Source organism: Gymnoscopelus braueri (assembly GCF_963280865.1).
Source record: "Gymnoscopelus braueri genome assembly, chromosome: 3".
Classification (NCBI taxonomy): Eukaryota; Metazoa; Chordata; class Actinopteri; order Myctophiformes; family Myctophidae; genus Gymnoscopelus; species Gymnoscopelus braueri.
In genome coordinates this window covers 35,820,510-35,841,450 of record NC_137612.1, presented here as the reverse complement: position 1 = coordinate 35,841,450, position 20,941 = coordinate 35,820,510, and the positions used below count along the sequence as shown (strand labels likewise).

The 20,941-nt window shown below is 40.0% G+C and overlaps 1 protein-coding gene and 1 long non-coding RNA gene across 2 annotated transcripts in view; one reads left to right on the top strand and one right to left on the bottom strand.

Moving 5' to 3' along the window:
* The window catches only part of LOC308081740, a 143,337-nt gene that overhangs the window by 71,712 nt on the left and 50,684 nt on the right, over window positions 1–20,941 (bottom strand). The gene's annotated exons all lie outside the window — the stretch shown is intronic.
* Window positions 3,208–20,941, top strand: part of nckap1l (NCK associated protein 1 like) — a 40,283-nt gene continuing 22,549 nt past the window's right edge. The window contains exons 1-14 of the mRNA XM_080424997.1: window positions 3,208–3,973; window positions 5,686–5,796; window positions 7,796–7,888; window positions 8,495–8,551; window positions 9,527–9,669; window positions 11,014–11,104; window positions 12,969–13,106; window positions 15,775–15,823; window positions 16,736–16,892; window positions 17,639–17,695; window positions 17,802–17,898; window positions 18,175–18,284; window positions 18,878–19,010; window positions 19,961–20,042. Of these exons, the coding sequence (XP_080281123.1) occupies window positions 3,884–3,973; window positions 5,686–5,796; window positions 7,796–7,888; window positions 8,495–8,551; window positions 9,527–9,669; window positions 11,014–11,104; window positions 12,969–13,106; window positions 15,775–15,823; window positions 16,736–16,892; window positions 17,639–17,695; window positions 17,802–17,898; window positions 18,175–18,284; window positions 18,878–19,010; window positions 19,961–20,042 (1,408 nt within the window). The 5' untranslated portion in view covers window positions 3,208–3,883. The remainder of the gene's footprint in view (window positions 3,974–5,685; window positions 5,797–7,795; window positions 7,889–8,494; window positions 8,552–9,526; window positions 9,670–11,013; window positions 11,105–12,968; window positions 13,107–15,774; window positions 15,824–16,735; window positions 16,893–17,638; window positions 17,696–17,801; window positions 17,899–18,174; window positions 18,285–18,877; window positions 19,011–19,960; window positions 20,043–20,941) is intronic.

The window sequence follows — 20,941 nt, the reverse complement described above, 5'->3', positions numbered from 1 at the left end:
ATTACTGTCTTGGATTGGCTATTTTCTAATACATAAATATAAATCTGTAATTAGTAACTAAAGTTTTCAAATAATTGTAGTGGCTAAAAAAATTACTATATTTGCCTCTGAAATGAGTACATATACCGTACGTATACAGCATCGAAAAATGTAAACACCTAAGTAAAGTAAAAGTAAAAATTGTAGTATATGAGTAACTGTACTTTTTATTTTTCACCTCTGTCTTCTATATCCCATTCCCACTGCTGGGTCTATACTGTATCTGTGACCTCATACCCCCCCAGCCCCAACGCCCCAAATTTCACAAGGTCATAGTTTCTTAAATTATGGGTTGGGAACCCAATATGGGTCGCATGTCTCCTTCAGGCGGGTCTCTCCGAGAGAGAAGCAATATTTTTTGATAAGCCTGCATCTTGCGGTGAGAGACTTCTACTCGTTTGGTTCTTGGACTGATAATTAGTGTTAGACTATCCAATCATCTCAGAGTCGTCCCTCCACACATTCACATCCTCCTGTCTGCTTTCCCAGACAGTCTTGTTAACATGTCTACCACACTCACAGCCTCAGCCAGTGGGGGAAATAATAAACACATTACTGCCTCCAGTTGCATTGAATCATAGCTGCTTTGTGGCATGCTGCTTGTTGTTGACTTCAATGACTCATCAAGTCATTATTTACTTTCTTACTATACTTTTTTCTTTATCCCTTTACACTTTATTGGACATCTGACAAAATTCTGAGAGTAGTTTTGGGGGTCTAATGGGGGTAAAGGGGAGAACAACACATGGTTGCTGAATAGCTGAGGGCCTTTCTAGTTTGTTTGGCAAAACAAGCTGGTAATTAAGTCTAACCTGCAAATTGCTCCGTTTTCAAAATAGCATGGCTTAGTCAAGAGTTACTTTCTAGGTAACAGATCACAGGCGCACACAAAGAAAGGAGGGAAAATGCAGGAGTTAGATTTCCATTTGCTGATATAGATTGCATGTATCGATAGATAGACCTTTATTGACCCCTGTGGGGAAATTCAAGTGTCATACAGTAGCAGTACCACAGTAGACAACACAGGACAGATACAGAATCAGAATCAGAATCAGAATCAGAAGACTTTATTGCCATGATATGTAGACATGTTAGGACACATACAGGTAAGAACTAAGATGAAAAACAATAAAAATAAAAATGCAATAAAGATCAAAATACAAATAGACTTTAAGTCTGATCGAGCCAACTGCATTGGAACTGACTGGGTTAGCTTAATGAATAAACTTTTAATGAATATAAAATAGGTGTACTGTTAATAGCAAAGCATTTACAGCCATTATCTTTAATAAACAAAACATTACTGGAATAAATAAATGGAGTATGTTGTTAATACACTATAACTAGCACATGTGCAGTGGTTGGAGGTGGCCTCCCTACTCTTCCACAGAGACATTAAAGGAGTAGTTCACCCAAAACATTACTCATTTTCTATCAATTACTCACCCCATGAAGACTTGAATTCATGGAGATTTTTATGTTTTTGTCACATTCCTGAGCCAATAATTTGATGACCGGCAGAGACTCAAAGAGTCTCCTCCTGAGTCTCCTATTGGCCGATGACCCGATCATCAAATTATTGCCTCAAAAAACTAAAAAATATCCATAAATTCAAGGCTTCACGGGGTGTGTAATTGTTAGAAAATAAGTCTTTGGTTGAAGTTTTTGGGTGAACTACTCCTTTAAGACCCTGGTGTCAGGTAGGACACATTGGCTGACAAGTAGTACTGCCTGAAGCTCATAAGTGCAACATTTCCCCTGGCCAAGAAGGAATTGCCTTTTATCTGAGTGGTAGAAATATGGTCTGCCATGCAGGGGAGACCCGGGTTCGAATCCTGAATGTTACAGTTTGTAGCAGGCACTGTCATAATACAGTACAGTAGGCTATCACAACCGTGCAACCAGTATATTTATTATAATATTGTATTGTATGCTATTCTCTTCCCAACTGGCTACTGTATGTTAGTCACAGACTTGTCACTTGGTGATTTAAATGAGCTTAGGATCTTTAGCACAGCATGAGCACCATAAATCTGTCATTCTAAAGTTCATGCGCTGAGCAGCACTGCCACCGGTTGGTAAAGGATGACATCTTGTGGCCAAAGAGAGCATAGCGGCTAACATTTTTGTCTCCTAAAGCAGTGTTTCTCAAACCTTTTCACGTGAAGGACCCCCAAATTAGTATTTGGCCACGGACCCCCATCTGAAAATATTGTATACCAGGGACCCAATACAAGATTAGTGTTGTCAAAAAATATTCCAAGTTTAAAAAAATAAATACAGTACTTTTTGAAAATAGCAGATCTACAAGCTCACAATGCGTCGCATCGCGCCGCGTTGTATATCTTTTGTTGATCGCTATTTTCAAATAGCTGATATTCTTTTAAAGATCGTCTATTTTCAAATAGCCAATGTATGTACAGTATACTGTAGGGTTGAAGTGTTTTTTTACGCTATATTAACTAACTTGTTGGGGAGCCCCTGGACCCACTCAAGGACCCCTGGGGGTCCCCGGACCCTACTTTGAGAACTACTAAGTCACGAGACACCTGCTGCTTGCAACTAAGTAAATGTGGATTTAGTCATTCATAAACCTTCCCTCTCTCCCACAGTGCTGTCCAATCAATAGCATAATGTGCATTCCAACCTCCTGTGCACGAAAAGTCGATCAAAGCCCATTATGCATCAAAACGCCAAATCAAAATCTTTGACAAAATGCTGTAGTGACCAGTGGTGCAACACATACTATGAATTTGGCAGGCAAAAATGTACATTTCTAATATTCTAATATATTCTAATAAGTGATGTTAATGTCTCCCTTCCAACGTCCTTTCAGAAGTATTGCTTATGGACAATTTATCCTGCGTTCATAAAATCGCTCAAATCTGGAAACAGTTAAAATTTCAAACATGCATATACAAATCTTGTATACTGTATGCCAGTGGTTCTCAACCCTTTCTAGATCAGGGCTCACTTGAAAATCTCAAAGGTGTTCATGGCCCACCCACCCCAGATGTGTGGACTGTGTGCATTTTCAGAGAATTTTTTGTTTCTTTAATGCTCAAACAATCGATTTTAACACTATCTTTTTCATATCAATTTTATAAATAAAGTTCAGTCAGATAACTCACGAATAGTTTGAACCAATATTTTATTATGAATGTGAATACAAGTGTGTATATAATAATTTATCTTGGCGTTCGGCTCTGCAATATTTGTTCTCCCTGCTCGGCACAATCATACAGACATCATTAACCATTAAGAGCAGGGAGATAGATATACATACATAACAACCCCCCATGGGGAACAGAACCAATAGCAGAGCCCACTGGTGGTGCTGGGGTGGTGGTGGGAGTAACAGTTGCATTCCAACAACCAGGGGTACAAATGACAGCAGAGAATGAACGAAGACCGAGGTGAGCTTAAATAACCCGCTGATTGGTCAGCTGATTGTCACGTCAGCTCTGACGACAGCTCTGACGTAAGACTGCGTAATAGTATTGTAATAACTCTGTATGCACCCGCATAGCCGCAGTATGTAACCTCTCGAGTATATGCTGCCTGAACTAACTCGCAGGCTACGTCTCATTTTTTTTGACAGTTATTTGGGGGCCCACTTGCAATATCCTCACGGACCACAGGTTGGGAATCGCTGAACCTAAACTAACTTTATAAAGAAAAAAGAAAAAGAAACCCAAACTCCACCTCCAACCACCAGCCACCATGTGACCCAGACAGGGTGGGGCTGTGGGTGCACTTGTTCCTGAGTGTCCAACTTCTCTACTCTCTGGACCAGGGGGCCAAGGTTCGAGAGGAGGGAGAGGTGTTTAACGTGTCCACAGTCATGGCATACCAACACAAACTGGCAGAGAAACTCACTATCCTCAATGACCGAGGCAAAGGGGTGCTGATACGCATGAACTACATAAAGAAGGTGAGGGAGAAAAGAGGTTTCCTTTTTTTACAAAGACAACTGACGCTAGAAAGACAGAGGAGAAATAAGGAACTGAATGTGTGTTGACTGTGTCATGTGCCTTCATCTGACACTGTTTCTGGTTCATATCCTTGTACCTCCATATTTCAACTTTTATATATATTTTCTTTCCTAAACAAATGCCCTATTTCACCATAGAAGAGTGTCACACAAACGTAGTGAAAATTGCAGATCTGCAAGCTCACAATGTGTCACAGGCTATTTTTACTGTTTTGAAATGCTTTAAAATAATAGGTTTCCACCTGACAGCAACGATATTCTGGTTAATAAAACATGGATGGGCCAGGAGATTTAAATGGCTATGATATATAAGATAATAAGATAATAAAGATAAAAAAGTACATTGATTTTAAGGAATCACTATTTAAAAACTATGAGCTGCTGGAAGACCTGTGCAGATGTAACTGAAAGAAAACGAGTTCCACCTGTACAGTGTAATGCTGAGGGCAATGCCAGGACAATGGCCAACATATTAAAACAATCCTTGAAAGGCATGAATACGAACTGCCTCAGAACTGCATTCAAATAATACAAACACACACTAATAGGCTTGAGACAAAATATGTTCCCTTCGGGTCAGCTACTGATATCCCCATGTCTTTTCATTATGAGACAACAGAACAAAGAATTTAAACTTGCTGTCACGTATACTTTTAGACAGTGGTGGAAAAAGTACTCAAATGTTTTACTTATTATTAAAAGTAGCAATACTGCAATGTAGAAGTACTGTGTTTGTTACAAACAAAAGTTTGGAATTAAAATTTTATTTCAGTAAAAGAACAAAAGTATTGGCATCAAAATGTACTTAAAGCGTTGTGAGCTTGTAGATCGGCTATTTTCAAATAGCCTAGGTATAAAATAGGGCTAAAGTAGTTATTGTATGTTTTATAATGTAATAATTTATATCTACAAAGTAACTAGTAACTAAAGTTTTCAAATAATCGTAGTGGAGTAGAAGTAAAAGTATAGACAATTGGTACCTCAACATTGTACACAAGTACAGTACTTGGGTAAATGTACTTAGTTACTTTACACCATTGCTTTTAGAATGTACTGTTCTGTATACTTTGTAAATTTCCATGTGGTTTGTGCAGTAATGCCTCCCCTCTCCATCTTAGCTCAGTTCACAACCAAAGAGGAAGTGCATACAGGAAGTCAGCCTGAACCGTCAGTCTATTTCAACGATCATTTTGTCTGACATAACTGCTGTAGCACACTCATTGAGATGGGCAGGAAAATGTTTTCAGTTAATTTAACAGTGGAATTTACAATTCATCTATTTGACTGTCAGTGGAGAGGGCAACATTGAGTGAGCAGGATTGATTTAGTGTGACATGCCATCCAATTCAGGAATTTATCTGCAGTAAGAGAGATGATGATGATGAAGAAAATAATTTAAAAACCTCCCTATTCTGGGTATATTGGGGAACATTTGGTGAAAACTGGCCAACGCTTGGCGAAAATAGCCGATCTCCAAGATCGCAATGCGTCGCAAAGTGAGGTGTTGTGAGCTTGTAGATCTGCTATTTTTGGCAAAGAGATTTGGTAGAGGGAAAAAGGAGTACCAAGTTCAATTAAGTGTTAACTTACAGTATGTGGTTAAAATATAACGATTCCTGACATTTCATCTCCCCCTTTTCTTCATCTCTCAGACATGTACACACCCCAAGCTGCGTCCGTCCTTTCTGACAGACAAGACCCTGGAACCAGCTATCAAATATATCAACAAAAAATTCCCCACTGTCGATTACAGGGGAAACAGTGTAAGTATAGATAGAGCCAGCACAAAAGTTCAACTTTTTGAAAACCTGTTCAGCAAGTGCTCACTGTTCTCCCATGTTAAAGCTACAATCCATTAGTTTTATGTCCGTTGTCTCCCTCTCCCAGTGGAGAGAGGTCATTGTAAAAGCAAAATTGCAATTGAGGTAATCTGAACTACTACAAGAATGATAGCGGTGCGTAAATGACACTGTCAAACAGTACAGTAGGTGCCCTTCACTGCCCTACACTACACCAGGGTCTACATTTCTCAATGGAAGAGCTGGCAGACCACCTCCAGCCACTGCAGATGCACTAGTTATATTACATTAACATACGCTACCATACAGATTGGTCAAAATAATGTTTTATTCTTAAGTGAAAATATTCCATTGTATGTTACAGCAAGTGACAGTAAACAGTACAAAGGTAGAAACATGTGAGAAGTCTGAGAACACTATCTTCAGCAATGTTGCAGGCCCGTTCTACTTACAAAATATACTGCGGCACAGCACTCCGTTTATCATACCGCTATGTGAACTGTACTGTGCTGACCTCAACAGCAAAGCAATCTGCAGAGGGTCGTGCGGACAGCCAAGTGCATCAGTGGATGTGAGCATCCAGGATACAGAAGTAGAAGAAGTACTTCTGAGTGCCTCACTATGTAACTTTTTTTAAATGAATAAAATGTAATGTTCTCCAATCTGTATGGTAGAGTATGTTAATACAATATAACGTATACAATTGGGGTGCTTGTATTTTGTCTCCCTGCTCTTCTATTGAGACATTTAGATTGTGTCAAAGGTCATGTCTCACCTAGACACAGCATCTGACACAAATTTGTACCTGATGGTCAAGATTCAATGTATCCCCTATGACCCATTAATCTATTAGATCAATAGTAAAAATGTCAGCACTTTCGAAACCGAGTTCAAATCTGGGGTAGAATTGGAAAGTTACATAGTGCTGCTTTAAATAAAAGTAGCAATACCATAATGTAGAACTACTCTGTTAAGTAAAAGTCCTGTATTAAAATGTTACTTAAGTAAAAGTACAAAGGCAACAAAATAAACGTACAATTCCAATGTAAAAGTAGGCCACTCTTTTACAAAAGTTTTCAAAATGTGTAAAAAGTATTCAAAAATACTAATCGCAATGTGTTGGGTTGTGAACTTGTAGATCAGCTATTTCCAAATAGCCAAAATATAGGGCTATTCGGTATACTACAAAGTACAATATTTGCCTCTGAAATGTAGTGGAGTAGAAGAATCAAAAATTGGAAATACTCAATAAAATAAGAGCGCCTCAAAGTACAGAACTTGAGTAAATGTACTTAGGTAGGATACTTCCGCCGCTGGACTTATACGATGGACGTTGTGTCAGCAAAGCTTGCAGGCTTATCAAAGATCAGAGCCATAGAACCAAGGGCAGCAGATTCGCTAAACAGCTACTTCCCCTGCAGGCAATCAGGCTTATGAACCAACAAGTCAGGAAAAAGAGAAGTAACCTAGGGAAACACTAATCCCTCCCCCCTGCCAACCAAGGACACTTGCTCAGATATATGTTTATAACCTGCACACAGCACCTTCAAGTAGGCCTGTCACAATTATTACATAATCGCCTGATCGCAATTATTTGAGATAATCGCAATTATCTTTGCATAATCGTCATAATAGTTTCCATGTTGAAAAATGTTCACACATTTACATCTAATGCAGCCTGACAGCGAGAGTTCGATTCCTGAGTCAGATGACCTGCTGCGTGTCACTCCCCGTCTCTCTCTCCCTGTTTCCTAAATAAAGACACCTTGAACCTTTGCTTGTGTTTATGAAATGGTTAGTAAAAGAAAGATCCTAAGTGATAACCTCCTGCCACATCGACTTAGTTATTACAGTAATGCAAAGCATGGTAGCTGCTTATCATAAAACCATCTGCCAGTGCAAATGTCACATGAAGTCATCTCCATGGTAAATAATAATGATTCATTATTCTGGATTATTGCAGCAACATCTGACCGGCATCCAGAGACAGAAGGCTGATGTGATGACAGCCACCACAAGCTACTATCAGTCTTTCCTGGATGTCATGGAGTTCAGAGTAATTATCATACATACTGCATAGTAAATACACATTCACAGTTTTCACACCTTATTTGAGCATGAAGCCTAATTTATACTTAGATTCGGCTTCCCAAAAATAACAGATCTACAAGCTTGTATATATCCTACAGTGAATCTACAGGCTTGTATATCTGCTATTTTGGTGTGCGACAGGATGCACAATTAAGTATAAATCAGGAATAAGACTCCCCCTCCCTCTCTCTCTGTGAATTCATTCATAGACACTCATTATCCATCCAGTTTCCCAAATGACATTTACATATATAGTGGTTTATGCTAGTATTGGAAGATAATAGACTTGCATACCACACCTCAACATCAGCTCAGGTATTGTGTTACACTTCGGGGCATTCTGCATTTTCTGTCAGATGGAGTTCAAATCCTTGGCCGAAAAGGAATTGTTGTTGTGAGATAGAAAAAAATATATAAGTGTTGGGAATCGATTATATGGGGAATAATAGAAATGCTAAAACTGTTAAAGTATAAGAATGCAGAGCCCAAACAAATTGTATTGCCACGCGTTTCTGCAAATGCTTAATGCTATCTGTATTCTAATTGGCTTATCTACTGACTTCCCCTTCAGGACCATGTGTATGAGTTGCTCAATACCATAGATGCCTGCCAGTGCTTCTTCGACATCGTAAGTACATCATTATTATTGATCGGCTACTTTTCCGTGGCAAGTTTTTGCTGTCATAGCATACATTTATACTCATATTCTACAACTTGAGAGAAATGATTGGACCCAATATAATGGTCAATTCACCGTGAGGCTATTTTGAAATATTGATTCTGATCACTGCCATGCAAATGGTTTATTCAATATTTAATAACGACAAAATTACATAGGCCTATACTTTAGCTTCATAACCCACATAACAGCATTTCTAAAAGTAGGGTTCTGGACACAAAATGGCTCGCACAAATAGTATACCCTACTTCTTGTTGTTCCTCAAAAGACAATAGTGTGTTTTAAACTACTACTAACCACAAGATCACAGATCTACAAACTCACAGTGTGTCACCAATGCGACGCGGTGTGAGCTTAGCTTGTATATCAGCTATTTTTGCTATTTTTTAAAATAAAGTCTTTCAACATTTTCACCTCTGACATGCCCGTAATAGGGATCCCAGGGTTAAAGCAGCACTATGTAACTTGCCTCTTCTACCCTGGATTTGAATATGGTTTCCTGCTTAAGTGCTGACATCTTTTACCATTGAGCTAATAGAGCCGGCCTGCTTGCTCGGGGGATAAATTGAATCTTGACCATCAGGGCAAAAGGTCTCAATAGATGGACCAGTGGAAGGGAGACAAAATACAACCACCCCAATTGTATAAGTTATATAATTGCATATGTTATATTAACATGCTCTACCATACAGAATGGACAGCATTACATTTTATTCATTTAAAAAAAGTTACATAGTGAGGCTTTAACGTGGTTAACAGACCTGGTTACCTGGGAGTAGGTCTGTCACAATTATTACATAATCGCTAGAAATGATGAGTTAATCACAATTATTTTGCATAATCGTCAGTATTTATTTTGATTATTGGTACTGGTCCCATTTCAAAGTGCATCTGCTTTTTAAATGGATTAAATGTTGTCGTCAGACCGTCAACTTTGACTTCACCAAGAGCTACCTGGACCTGATCACCACCTACACCAGTGTGATCATCCTGCTGTCTCGCATCGATGACAGGAGGGCCCTGGTGGGCATGTACAACTGTGCCCACGAGATGACCAGTGGCAGCAGGTCAGCGAACAACACATTCTATTCCAGTGGTTCTCAAACTAGAAAAGATTAAAAAGAGAAACTCTGAGAGCGTATAAAATTAACCAAATGGACCCGTAAGGCAGTGGTTCTCAAACCTTTTCATGTCAAGGACCCCCAAATTGATATGTATACCCCCATTTGAAAATATTTTGTGCCAGGGACCCGCCATACAAGATTTGTGTTCAAATGTATCAAAAATATTCCAAATGTTAAACATTTTTGCAAGCAGATCTACAAGCTCACAACGTGTCGCAAAGCGACGCGTTGTGAGCTTGTAGATCGGCTATTTTCACATAGCCAATGTCGGGCTCAAGTGATTAAACTGAATTGAATTCAAAATTAACTCATTTTGCTGGGAACCCCCTGGTGCTCCCCCAAGGACCCCTAGGGGTTCCCGGACCCCACTTTAAGAACCAATGCAGTAAGGGATGAACCCTTATGGGTCCATTTGGTTACATTTGTACACTCTCAGACCTGTGAGGGTCCATTTTGGAAACCCCCTCAAGGGACCCCGAGTCAATGAACCCCACTTTGAGCCACTGAAGAATAAGTATCCCATTTACATGACTCAAAACTGTTGACTGGATGACAGCAGCAAGGCAAGGCAAGCAGTCCCAGGTGACACAAGCCATCTTTTTCCTATTGACTGACTCTAATGTTTAATGTCTGTCGTATGATGGTGTCGCTCACCAAAAATAGCCCATCTATATGCTCACAACGTATCTACGAGCTTGTAGATCGGCACTATCAGAAAACAAAGTATAAATCAGGCTTTAACCATAAAATTCCCATCAATGAATAAGGGATGACATTTGATAAGCACAGCTGCCCAGCTTTGACAAGCATGTCATTCATCTGTCACAAAGTTACGTCATCTGTCAATATGGCCAGTGATATTACTCCTGATTCGACACAGCTGTCTTCCAAAAATAATTAATCCAATTGCAAAAGTGTCCTCACATTGCCTCGAGTCCTGCCACTCGTACCCTGTTTATTTATACTGCGCACTTCAATTTGACTTGCAGTCAAAATATTTAGACACAAGTTTAAAAGTGTGTGACCAAGTGTCTCAGCTCTTGAGACGCTCTGACTCAAGAAAAAAAAAATTAAGTCTCCAATAGGCACAGCAGCCATATTGGAAATATACTTCCTTCATAGGTGTTACCAATGATACTAATGAAGGCTCTGTTCCATTCTGGTCAAACAGAGTCAGGTTGTCACACTTACAGTAGTATAACAGTTTGAAAGGTTTGTAAACAAAATTCTATATATTGTATATATATATATATTATATATACTAACATGTACATGTGTCGAATCCAGTGATCCATCCTACCCACGGTTAGGCCAGATGTTTGTTGAATATGAACACCCCTGGAAGAAACTCACTGAGGAGTATGGCCCTCACACAAGGGTGAGCCCAATTTACAATCTCTGTGTGTGTGTGTGTGTGTGTGTGTGTGTGTGTGTGTGTGTGTGTGTGTGTGTGTGTGTGTGTGTGTGTGTGTGTGTGTGTGTGTGTGTGTACTTCACGATGGGTGAGAGGAAGCTATTTTCCAAACATGATGAACATTTTTGACACATCTTGAACAATCTATTATACATTGGAAAGATGAAAAGCCATAATTTCCCCATGTCATTGTTTCGCAGTAAACAACAACAACATATCACATGTCACTAACAATACAAGCCACAACGCGCGCAATTCATTTACGGGTGGCGTAGGCTACTTTTCATTGCTCACCACACATTTGCCTCCTCGGAGCATAATTAATTGCGGCCAGCACAAACTCACAACATTACGGTCGATCATGTTGTTCCCTTGCGTCACCGCCGAGCGTCACCGAAACACCGCGAGCCGGACAACATTTCGGGTACACCATTTTGTTCCCTTTAGCGTGAGCACCGACCACCGACGCAGCTGCCATTGAAATCTCCCCACAACAACAACACATGCGACCACTTCGCTTCAACCCGCGCCGTTGCTTTCACTTTAGTCATGTCTCTATCACACCACACTCATGGTAATATGTCCGTCATTCACGTGCCATGTACATCCCAAAGACAACATTATCAACGACGCTACAGTATTCACGGAGAAACAACGTTGCCAGGTTGCGCGCGACAAATAAGCAATCCGCTCTGTGAATTCTCCTCCATTCGCCTCCATTCCTCCTCGCTCAAAGTCGCATACAAGTCGCTTACAATTAATGGACATGGCAACATTGTCCACTCTCTCTCAATACAAACTGCTCACTCCACACAGAGAGAGAGAGAGAGACAGAGAGAGAGACCGCTGTTGCAATGAACGTGTACATTATACTAATGTATAATAGGGCTACAATATCTACTTTGTAGATTTTGATTATTATTTCAACACATATACATTATTAAGCACTTCAGCCCTATATACTTTTCAGCCTTTTGAAAATAGCAGATCTACAAGCCCACAAGGCGTCGCAATATATTACTGTCCAGTTGCCTGCGCGGCTGCGCCTCTCTATATGTATTATTATCTATATTACTAGAGGTTAGGGCCGTGTTTATATATCTTCTACATATATATGTTATATATTATTATACATATATATATATATATATATATATATATCAATTACATATTAAAAGGTGTCTAGAGCCCTGTGTGTGTTAACATTCTGAAAGACTGATAAAAAATAGGGACGGCAGGGTTAATGTGGTTAAGAAATTGATGCTGTTTCAATTACGGTGCTCTAAAATAATTCTAAACATGTAGGATGTTCTCTGCTTTCATGACACCTCATACCACACTGCACATATACTACTAGTAAAGACCACAGGACAATGAATAAATAAGTAAGTAGGGGTGCAACAGTTAGTTGGGTCCAAGTTTGGACCCAAGCTTGTAGATTGCTTATTTTTCGCTATTTTTGCACGACACTGTTAGCGTATAAAATAGTGGTTTATAAGTGGTTAATACAAAAATCTGTTGGGATTTTTTGTGTAGATTCATTACTACAAAAAACATCAATAAAAATCAATTCAATAAATGTTTTGATTAATCAAAAAGTAATGGACAGAATAATCGCTAAGATAATCAATAGTTGCACCCTATACAGTATAAGTCATGCAGAATTTTACCTCCTGGATCATCACTATACTATAATGTCCCCCACACTTGTTGCACACCTATGCCCTCCACTTTCCCCCACCCCTCTCTGTCATCTATCCACTTACTGTACTGTCCACTTTTATCTTCATTACTGACCCCCCTCCCCCCCCCCCCCCACCTCTGTCAGTCAGTGACGGAGGCGCTGCTCTCGCTGCTTAAGGTCTACCCCCGCAGGAACCTGCCACCAGAGAACTGGCGCAACGCCCAGCTTCTGAGCCTGATGAGTGCCCCCGCCACCATGCTGGACCCCGCCTGCTGTGACACAGTGAGTGACCCACCCCACACATGCACGCGCACACATGCATGCATGCGCAGTTTGCGCACACATGCATGTATGCGCACGCACACACGCACACACACACACACACACACACACACACACACGCACACGCACACGCGCACACGCACACACTTATTCTTTTTTAAGAAGCATATTTGTTATTTTTCCACAATAAAAATGGTCAGAGAAAAGGAACAGAGATGAGTGTGACTAGATTGAAGTTGTGTTTGAAGGCTGACAGTGACACAGTTTCCCATGGCCCAGTGCAGTGAATAGATTTAACTGCAGTCAGCAGTGCTGTCTTATTTATTTATCTCTACATCCTGTGCTGTGCTCCCAGTATTGTAATTTACAGCAGACAAACGGACCCGTTTCTGCTCCTCGGGCCATCATCAAACGCTGATAAAGCCTGAATCGTAAATCAAACAAGAACAAATGACATAAGTAATGTCATTGTGACTGGGATACCGAACCAGAATTGGACATCGAGTAGAATGTAGCAAAGAGAGGCCATCAAAACACGTACAGTACAGCTGAGATGACAGAAAATACAAAAGAGTGAAAAACGTTAACGCAAAATATGGCAAAACCCAGCAAGTAAAAGTCCTAAGCTGAGCTCAACATCCGCTTGAAGGAGTGTCACTAATATGAATATCGAAATCTGTGACCGACCCTCCAGAGCATGGAAAAGCAATAGTGGACGATGGGAATGAAAAGAAGCCTGTCCTTCAACCATTTGAACCAATCATCAAAAAGTAACGCGAAATACCCACATTCCAACGGGTAGATATAGGACTCGGGCTACCACAGGTATCCCAGTCAAAAAGCTAAAATGTCTTCTGTGAGTTTCTTAAGACTGTTTGCTGCGAGTCTGCACCCGTAATTAGTTAGTAATGTTTGAAACTCACATGTTGCATTTCATACTCGTGATACGATACGATACGATACGATACAACTTTATTGTCAGCTCTCACTGAAATTTGCTTTGTGTCCATGACGTCACCGTTCAAGATACAGACAGGACATACACAATACATTACACAAGGTACATTACAGGACACACATCACAGAAGCAGACAGAAACAAGAACAATAGAACATATCCTCTTGGTTTACCGATTTTGGTTTAAAAGCAGAACAGACTGGTGTACAAAAGAGTTCTTTAGCCTGTTTTTCTTATATTTTGGGACTCTAAACCGCCTCATGGAGGGCAACAGTTGATATTCATCATTTAAAACATGTAAGGGGTCAGAGGAGATGCTCTTCGCCAGTCTAAGCATGCTATTGATCTGGGCTTCTTTAAAGGAACGTAACACAACCTCAACTGGCCTACCAACAATTTTAGCGCAGATCTTAATTTGGCTATACAGTTTGTTCTTATATACCATTGATAGGCTGTTAAACCAGGCCGTGCTACAGTACAACATCACAGTTTGAACAACAGACGTATAGAAAAGAGACAAGATCTGACTGCTAGCACCAAACGATCTAAGTCGGCATAGGGAGTACATACGCTGCTGCATCCTCTTACAAATATAATCAATATGAGATGACCATGATAAGGTGGCATCTATCATCACCCCCAGATATTTGTAAGATGGGACTTGTTCAATAGCTGAACCATGGATTGTCACCGGTGGTGTCTTATCACGGGGAGCAGGACCAAATATAATTTCCTCAGTTTTCTTAGTGTTGATAATCAGACAATTTTTGTCACACCATTCTACAAGCCGGTCAACGCTACACTGGTACTGTTTCGGGTCATCCCTTTCATGTTATTTAGGTTTGGACCCAAATGGACCCTTACGGATCCATTTGATTAAATGGAGCCAAATGGAACCATAATTCCTTAATTGTATTAACACTTTGGATTTTACTGCGTACAGGAGGGGCGCAAAGGGGAATCATAAACTTGAAAACATTGAATATGCAAATGAAAAACGCAAACAAAAAAATCTAATGTTAAATTATCAGCTGACAAAATAGAACAAGTAAGCATCATCCTTGCTTTCCTTACATCTCTCATCTCCTCTCCTCTCCTCCTATCCTCTCCCCCTCCTTTGTCACTCTCCACTGGAGCGTTATCCTCATTTAACGTATCCTCCACTTGTTTCTCCTTCCCTCTCCTCTCCTCCTCTGCCTCGGATAACTCTGTCCTGCCTTCTGCCTTCAAACACACCCATTACATTGTCTTTGATTTGCAGTTGTGTTATGATCCATGCGCCTTGCATGGCTGGCTCCCTCCGAGACCATGACTCTGGTCGTCGGCAAAAATAAATGTATTATTCACAGCTTAAAGAAGTACTCTTCATGTCGCACGGTGCCATGATTGCATCTTGAGTGATTATAAAACAAAGCAAATTTTAGTCTGATGTTGTTTCATGTTAGGTCAGACTTTGTGATAAGTCACTCACTCTGAGTCACAGCAAAGTGCAGCAAATGTAAAAGGCATGACAGAATGGACTGTAATGTATTATTATGGCTATATGATGTGGATTGACTTGTCACAAAAGCTAAGTTAATGAGTCTTACAGTATATCACTGATCCTTACTGTAGAATGGGTTAAATAAAGCGGACAAATACATTGGGCCGCTTTGGTTTTAGAAGTTTTTATTTTATTATTTAGGGTCAATGTGTCTAATGTTCTCCACAGATAGGCTGTGAATATCTGTCTATGGAGGTGATGGAACGCTGGATCATCTGTGAGTATCACCATTCACTTCACAAGCTAAATCATACGTTTTGAAAAATGTAAACCTTGTGTCCTTGTATCTGAACATACAGTAAGGAGTGATAGTCTTCAATCCAACTTCAGTCAGACAACTCTAGGATTTAGATAAATATATTTATTGAGCATAAATATAATATTTATTGAGCATACATATCTATAAGCTTATTTTGGGGGTCAAGGCACTGTCTCAATTCATTCATTCCCTGTAAACATGAAAATAGAATAAATAAATGATCTGCAAAATATATATTAAAGGGAATGAAATAGCAAGATTCTCCCTAAGGGTCTGGGAATCATATAGAAAAAAGAGCCTACAGGTGGATGCTGGGGTGGTGGTAGGAGAGCAAAAAACGTATTAGCCCACTCCAACCAGATGAAGTATGCATTTGACCTGATCAGGAGGTGGCACTGCTCTGAGATGTCTGCCTGGTCTAGCTCTGCAGGCTTCGCATCATAAAATCACTATATTGAAACAAAGCCAGTCGAATTATTGACTGCGACAATATATTATATTGTCGCAGTCGGGTGTCCAAAACCTTACTTTTCAGGAAATGTAATACAAAATAAATCCACTGCATCCAATTCCAATGGATCCAACAAACTCTTGTTAATATCTTTGGTAAAATATTTACAAAACCCACAGACAGACTTTCACAAACCACTTTCAATCTGGCACTCCTATTTGTGTCATTATAGGTGAAAACCTTCAAAAACTTGAAATATGTTTCTAGTTCTGGATGTGGCTTTTTGTTCCTTTCTGTCATTATTATTACTATTGTTGTTTTTGTACTTTTATATTTTTGTTTTATGTTGTATGGTGTCTATGTAAAGTACAGAGAACCACAATTAATCAATCAATCAATCAATCAATCACTTTGTGCAGTGGGATTCCTGCTGTGTCACAGCAGTCTAAATAGCAACTCAGCTGCCCAGGAGCTGTGGAAGATGGGTCTGAGGAGCGGTCTGTACCTCACCCTCATCAGGGACGAATTCCTCAACATACACAAGGCCACTGAGGATGTCTTTGATAACATGAAAGGGTATGTATGACATCAAACTACTAATTGGACTAATCAATTTAGTAGATTATGAATAAATAATAAATCATTTGATAAAATCAATTAATAATCAAGTCATTATAGGCGAAAAGCTTATCTTACTATCTTAACTATTAGCATGACAACGAATTATGTGACAAAGTATAAAATAACGGTTAAGTGGTTAATTTATTGATATACTGTATACAAAAATATAAAAACAGGCTTCTCGATTAATCGAAAAGTAATCAATAGAATAATTGTTAAGAAAATAATTGATTGTTCCAGGCTGCAGCGCTAATGAGTTATAATGTATTACCTACAGTACATGACAGTTCTGTTCAATATTAATTAACCAATTAACTAAACCCTATATGGTTGACCTGAGTCCCTCAGGGCTTTATACTAGTGTCTTTTCTGTTTTCGCTCTACATTAAATATTTTAGCTGAAAATTGCCAATCTACAAGCTCTCAACGTAGAGCTTGAAGATCTGCTATTTCTTGCGAAGGTTTTTCCACGAATACAGATAATGGGTTTTAAGTGGTAAAGGCTGGGGTCCATATTTTTGGCATGTGGTTGTAGGTGAACATAAAAAACAACATTTGCAAAAACAGCCGATCTACAAGCTCACAAGGTGTCTCATTGTGAGCTTGTAAATCGGCAATTTTCGCTGTATGCAAGCGATTAGCAATTGCATACCCAGCACTCTGCACTGTAACGCTGTGACTTATTTCTACATTTGCATCAGATATGGAAAGCGAATAGCCGACATCAAGGAATGCAGGGAGCATGCCATAATCAACTGGTGAGTCTGGCAGAACATCCAGGAATCATTTGTGTGAGAAATAATTCCTGTTGAATATTTGCCTTGAAATGAGGTCTTTGAAGCACTTCAATCATGTCATTAACAGCGGGGCGACTCACAGAGACCGGAGACAGTATCTGAGAGGAGCCTTGACAGAGTTAGCTAAAGTTCTGGAGGATGAACCTGGCCTGCTGGGACCCAAGGTGATACAGAGAGGCCACAGAATTATAATTATAATAACAGTTTGGCTCTTTCATATCATGGCAAGGTACTGTACAACATTTCTGAGTAATGTCTAATTTCATGGCGAGATGTGAGTTGTTGTGAGCTTATAGACAGTTTTCCCCATGTGACAACATTGTACGAAGCAATTCCTTTGACTCAGTATGACCATTGATAGTAATCGTTTTACTTCGTACTAAAGTTGCAGAACATTTCTCTTTCCTTTTTGATCTGTGTGCCAACCCAACCCCTCCCAGGCCCTGTTTGTCCTCATGGCTCTGTCATTTTCCCGTGACGAAGTTCTATGGCTTGCCAGGCACTCCGAAAACATCCCGAAGACCAAGACCCCCGAGGACTACGTTGACAAGTAGGTCATAGGTGGGGAAACAGAACATCTGCCAACCGTAAGGCCCCTGACAGATAGCGTCATTGACACTTGTGTCATGCGAGGCCATAATTGCGCCGCAATTATTAATAATTTGAACCACACTGCTCTGACCAGAATGGAACAAGGGAGGCGCCGTAACACATGCTATCGCAGGGGTTCCCAAACCTTTTAGCTTGAACCTAAAAGAGAAATGCGTTTTTTTCCCCGGGACCCAAACTTACAAAAATACATTCTGAATTAACCACTTAAGCCCTAATTAATAGTAAAAATAGCCACTATTTTGACTATTTTGTTTGTTTAAATGTATGGATTTTTAAAATATTTTGATATAATATTCTAGATTATTCGATTAATTGAAAAAGTAATTGATAGAATAATCGCTAAGAAGATAATCGATAGTTGCCGCCTTACAATACACCTCAAACTGTTTTAATGCAGCAACGTCTAACAATGTGGTATCAATAAACCAAATACACAATGAGGCTTTATCGTAATTCAGCATGTACAGTGTGTATAATTGGAAGAGGATCGGTGAGGGTTGGTGTTTATTTGTTGATGATGTCATTTACCAGTCAGCTGGCAGAGCTGCTCTTCAACATGGTGAAGCTAAGTGGTCTGATGACCAAGCACCACTATGTGTTACAGCGCTACCACGTCCAGTACCTGGCCCAGTTTGATGCCTTGGTACTTAAAGACACCATCCAGGTAAGAGCAGATAATATGTGTGTGTGTGTGTGTGTGTGTGTGTGTGTGTGTGTGTGTGTGTGTGTGTGTGTGTGTGTGTGTGTGTGTGTGTGTGTGTGTGTGTGTGTGTGTGTGTGTGTGTGTGTGTGTGTGTGTGTACTTTTACCCTCACTGCTATCTGGTTTGTCTTTTTGTCACTTTATGTGTTGTGAAACCTTTCAGGAAAAGTGGACAATGGTCCCTAGATCACTGGTTCTCAAAGTTGGGTCCGGGAACTACCAGGGGTCCTTGAGGGGGTTTCCAGGGGTACATTTAAGCCCTATAATATTTTTGGGCTATTCAAAAGATAACCGATCTACAAGCTAAAAACGTGCCGCGATGCGATGTGAGCTTGTTGACCTGCTATTTATGACATTTTTTTTAAAAGGTCTTCTCTTATGGCGGTCCCAGAAAAAAAAAATGTATCGGAAGGGTTCGAAGCTTTTCAGAGCCAAGTTCATTGGTTATAATTACATATAAAAAACGGTTCAAGATAGAGTCATGCTTACTAAATTATTATCGACAGACATGAAGTCACATGATCTTCCATTTGGCAACATGACCTTTGACCTTTGTGAAGTCAAGTTCAACACCAAGTACAACATTAATTGTGTGTGTGTGTGTGTGTGTGTGTGTGTGTGTGTGTGTGTGTGTGTGTGTGTGTGTGTGTGTGTGTGTGTGTGTGTGTGTGTGTGTGTGTGTGTGTGTGTGTGTGTGTGTGTGTATGCTGCACCCGATTCGGATGTGTATTTGAGTGAGCGATAGAGAGAGATGATGTTGACCATAGAGAAACCATAGTTATTCTAGATTCCTCTGTATTAATCAGCATATGAGTTTCGTCAGTCTTTCCCGGATAAAGACAGAACTTCAACAACTCAATTAGATACAGGATCTATGGCAACAGTTTATTTTATTGAATCTTTTCCTTGAAGAACATGCACGTCTGCCCGGAGGAAGAGTCCATCCTGACTAGTTCATTTGTCTCAACTATGTCTGCTCTCTCCATCAAGCAAGGTAAAACAACCACTAAGATACTCTACACTCAGGGCCATATCTTGCACGCCGCACTATGCCTTGGCATTACCCGCTACCCATTAATTACGCACAAGGCAGCTGGCACTGTCCCCAAACGGTATCTTACGGCCGTGCTACCCGCTATGCCGACTATACATTATTTGCGCCTGGAGGTGTGGCCGTGGACGTGTTGTTGCGCTATCCCTAAAATTGCTACCTTGCCCATACACGTATGGGAAAGCACATATAGCGTTTTTTCACACCACCCCGCTATTCCTTATCATCCATTTGGTTGTTTACAAGAGCGCCCGCCTGCAATGGAAATGTCCAGGCATGCATGATCCCAGAGCCAATCTGAAAGACAAATTATGTGGCATTTCAAATACATTATTCCTTCAATAAACCTATGAAATAAAATACTAGTTTACCGCAGTGTCTTAGAAATGCGGTCATGGATTGTTTTTCCTCTATTCAATACGCAAGAGTCACACAACATTCAGAGATCTTCTTCACTCCTAATCCGAATCTCTGTGATTAAAATGTTCCTATAATCAGCAGAAGTGAGTGTCAATTCCTTGTGTTAATTGTGTTTATATTTCAGTCTATTCGAGACAATAATTTACACTGCGCAATGCCATTCGCCCCAAACCACAAACTTCAGTTTGATTAATCCATTACACAGGAAATAAAGAACGGATTGCAATGAAATAACATTCTCTATAATCAGTAACATGTGGGTGATACTTATGTGTAACAAATATGGTTTTATTCAAAGGCAATCAAAGGCTAGAGCTTATGATGCAAACGTTAGGATTTGTCCGGTATCTCATTGTGGCTGAAGAGTTTTCACACTGCGGCACTTCTGAATTAAGTGATTGTGAATGCGATTGTCATTACAA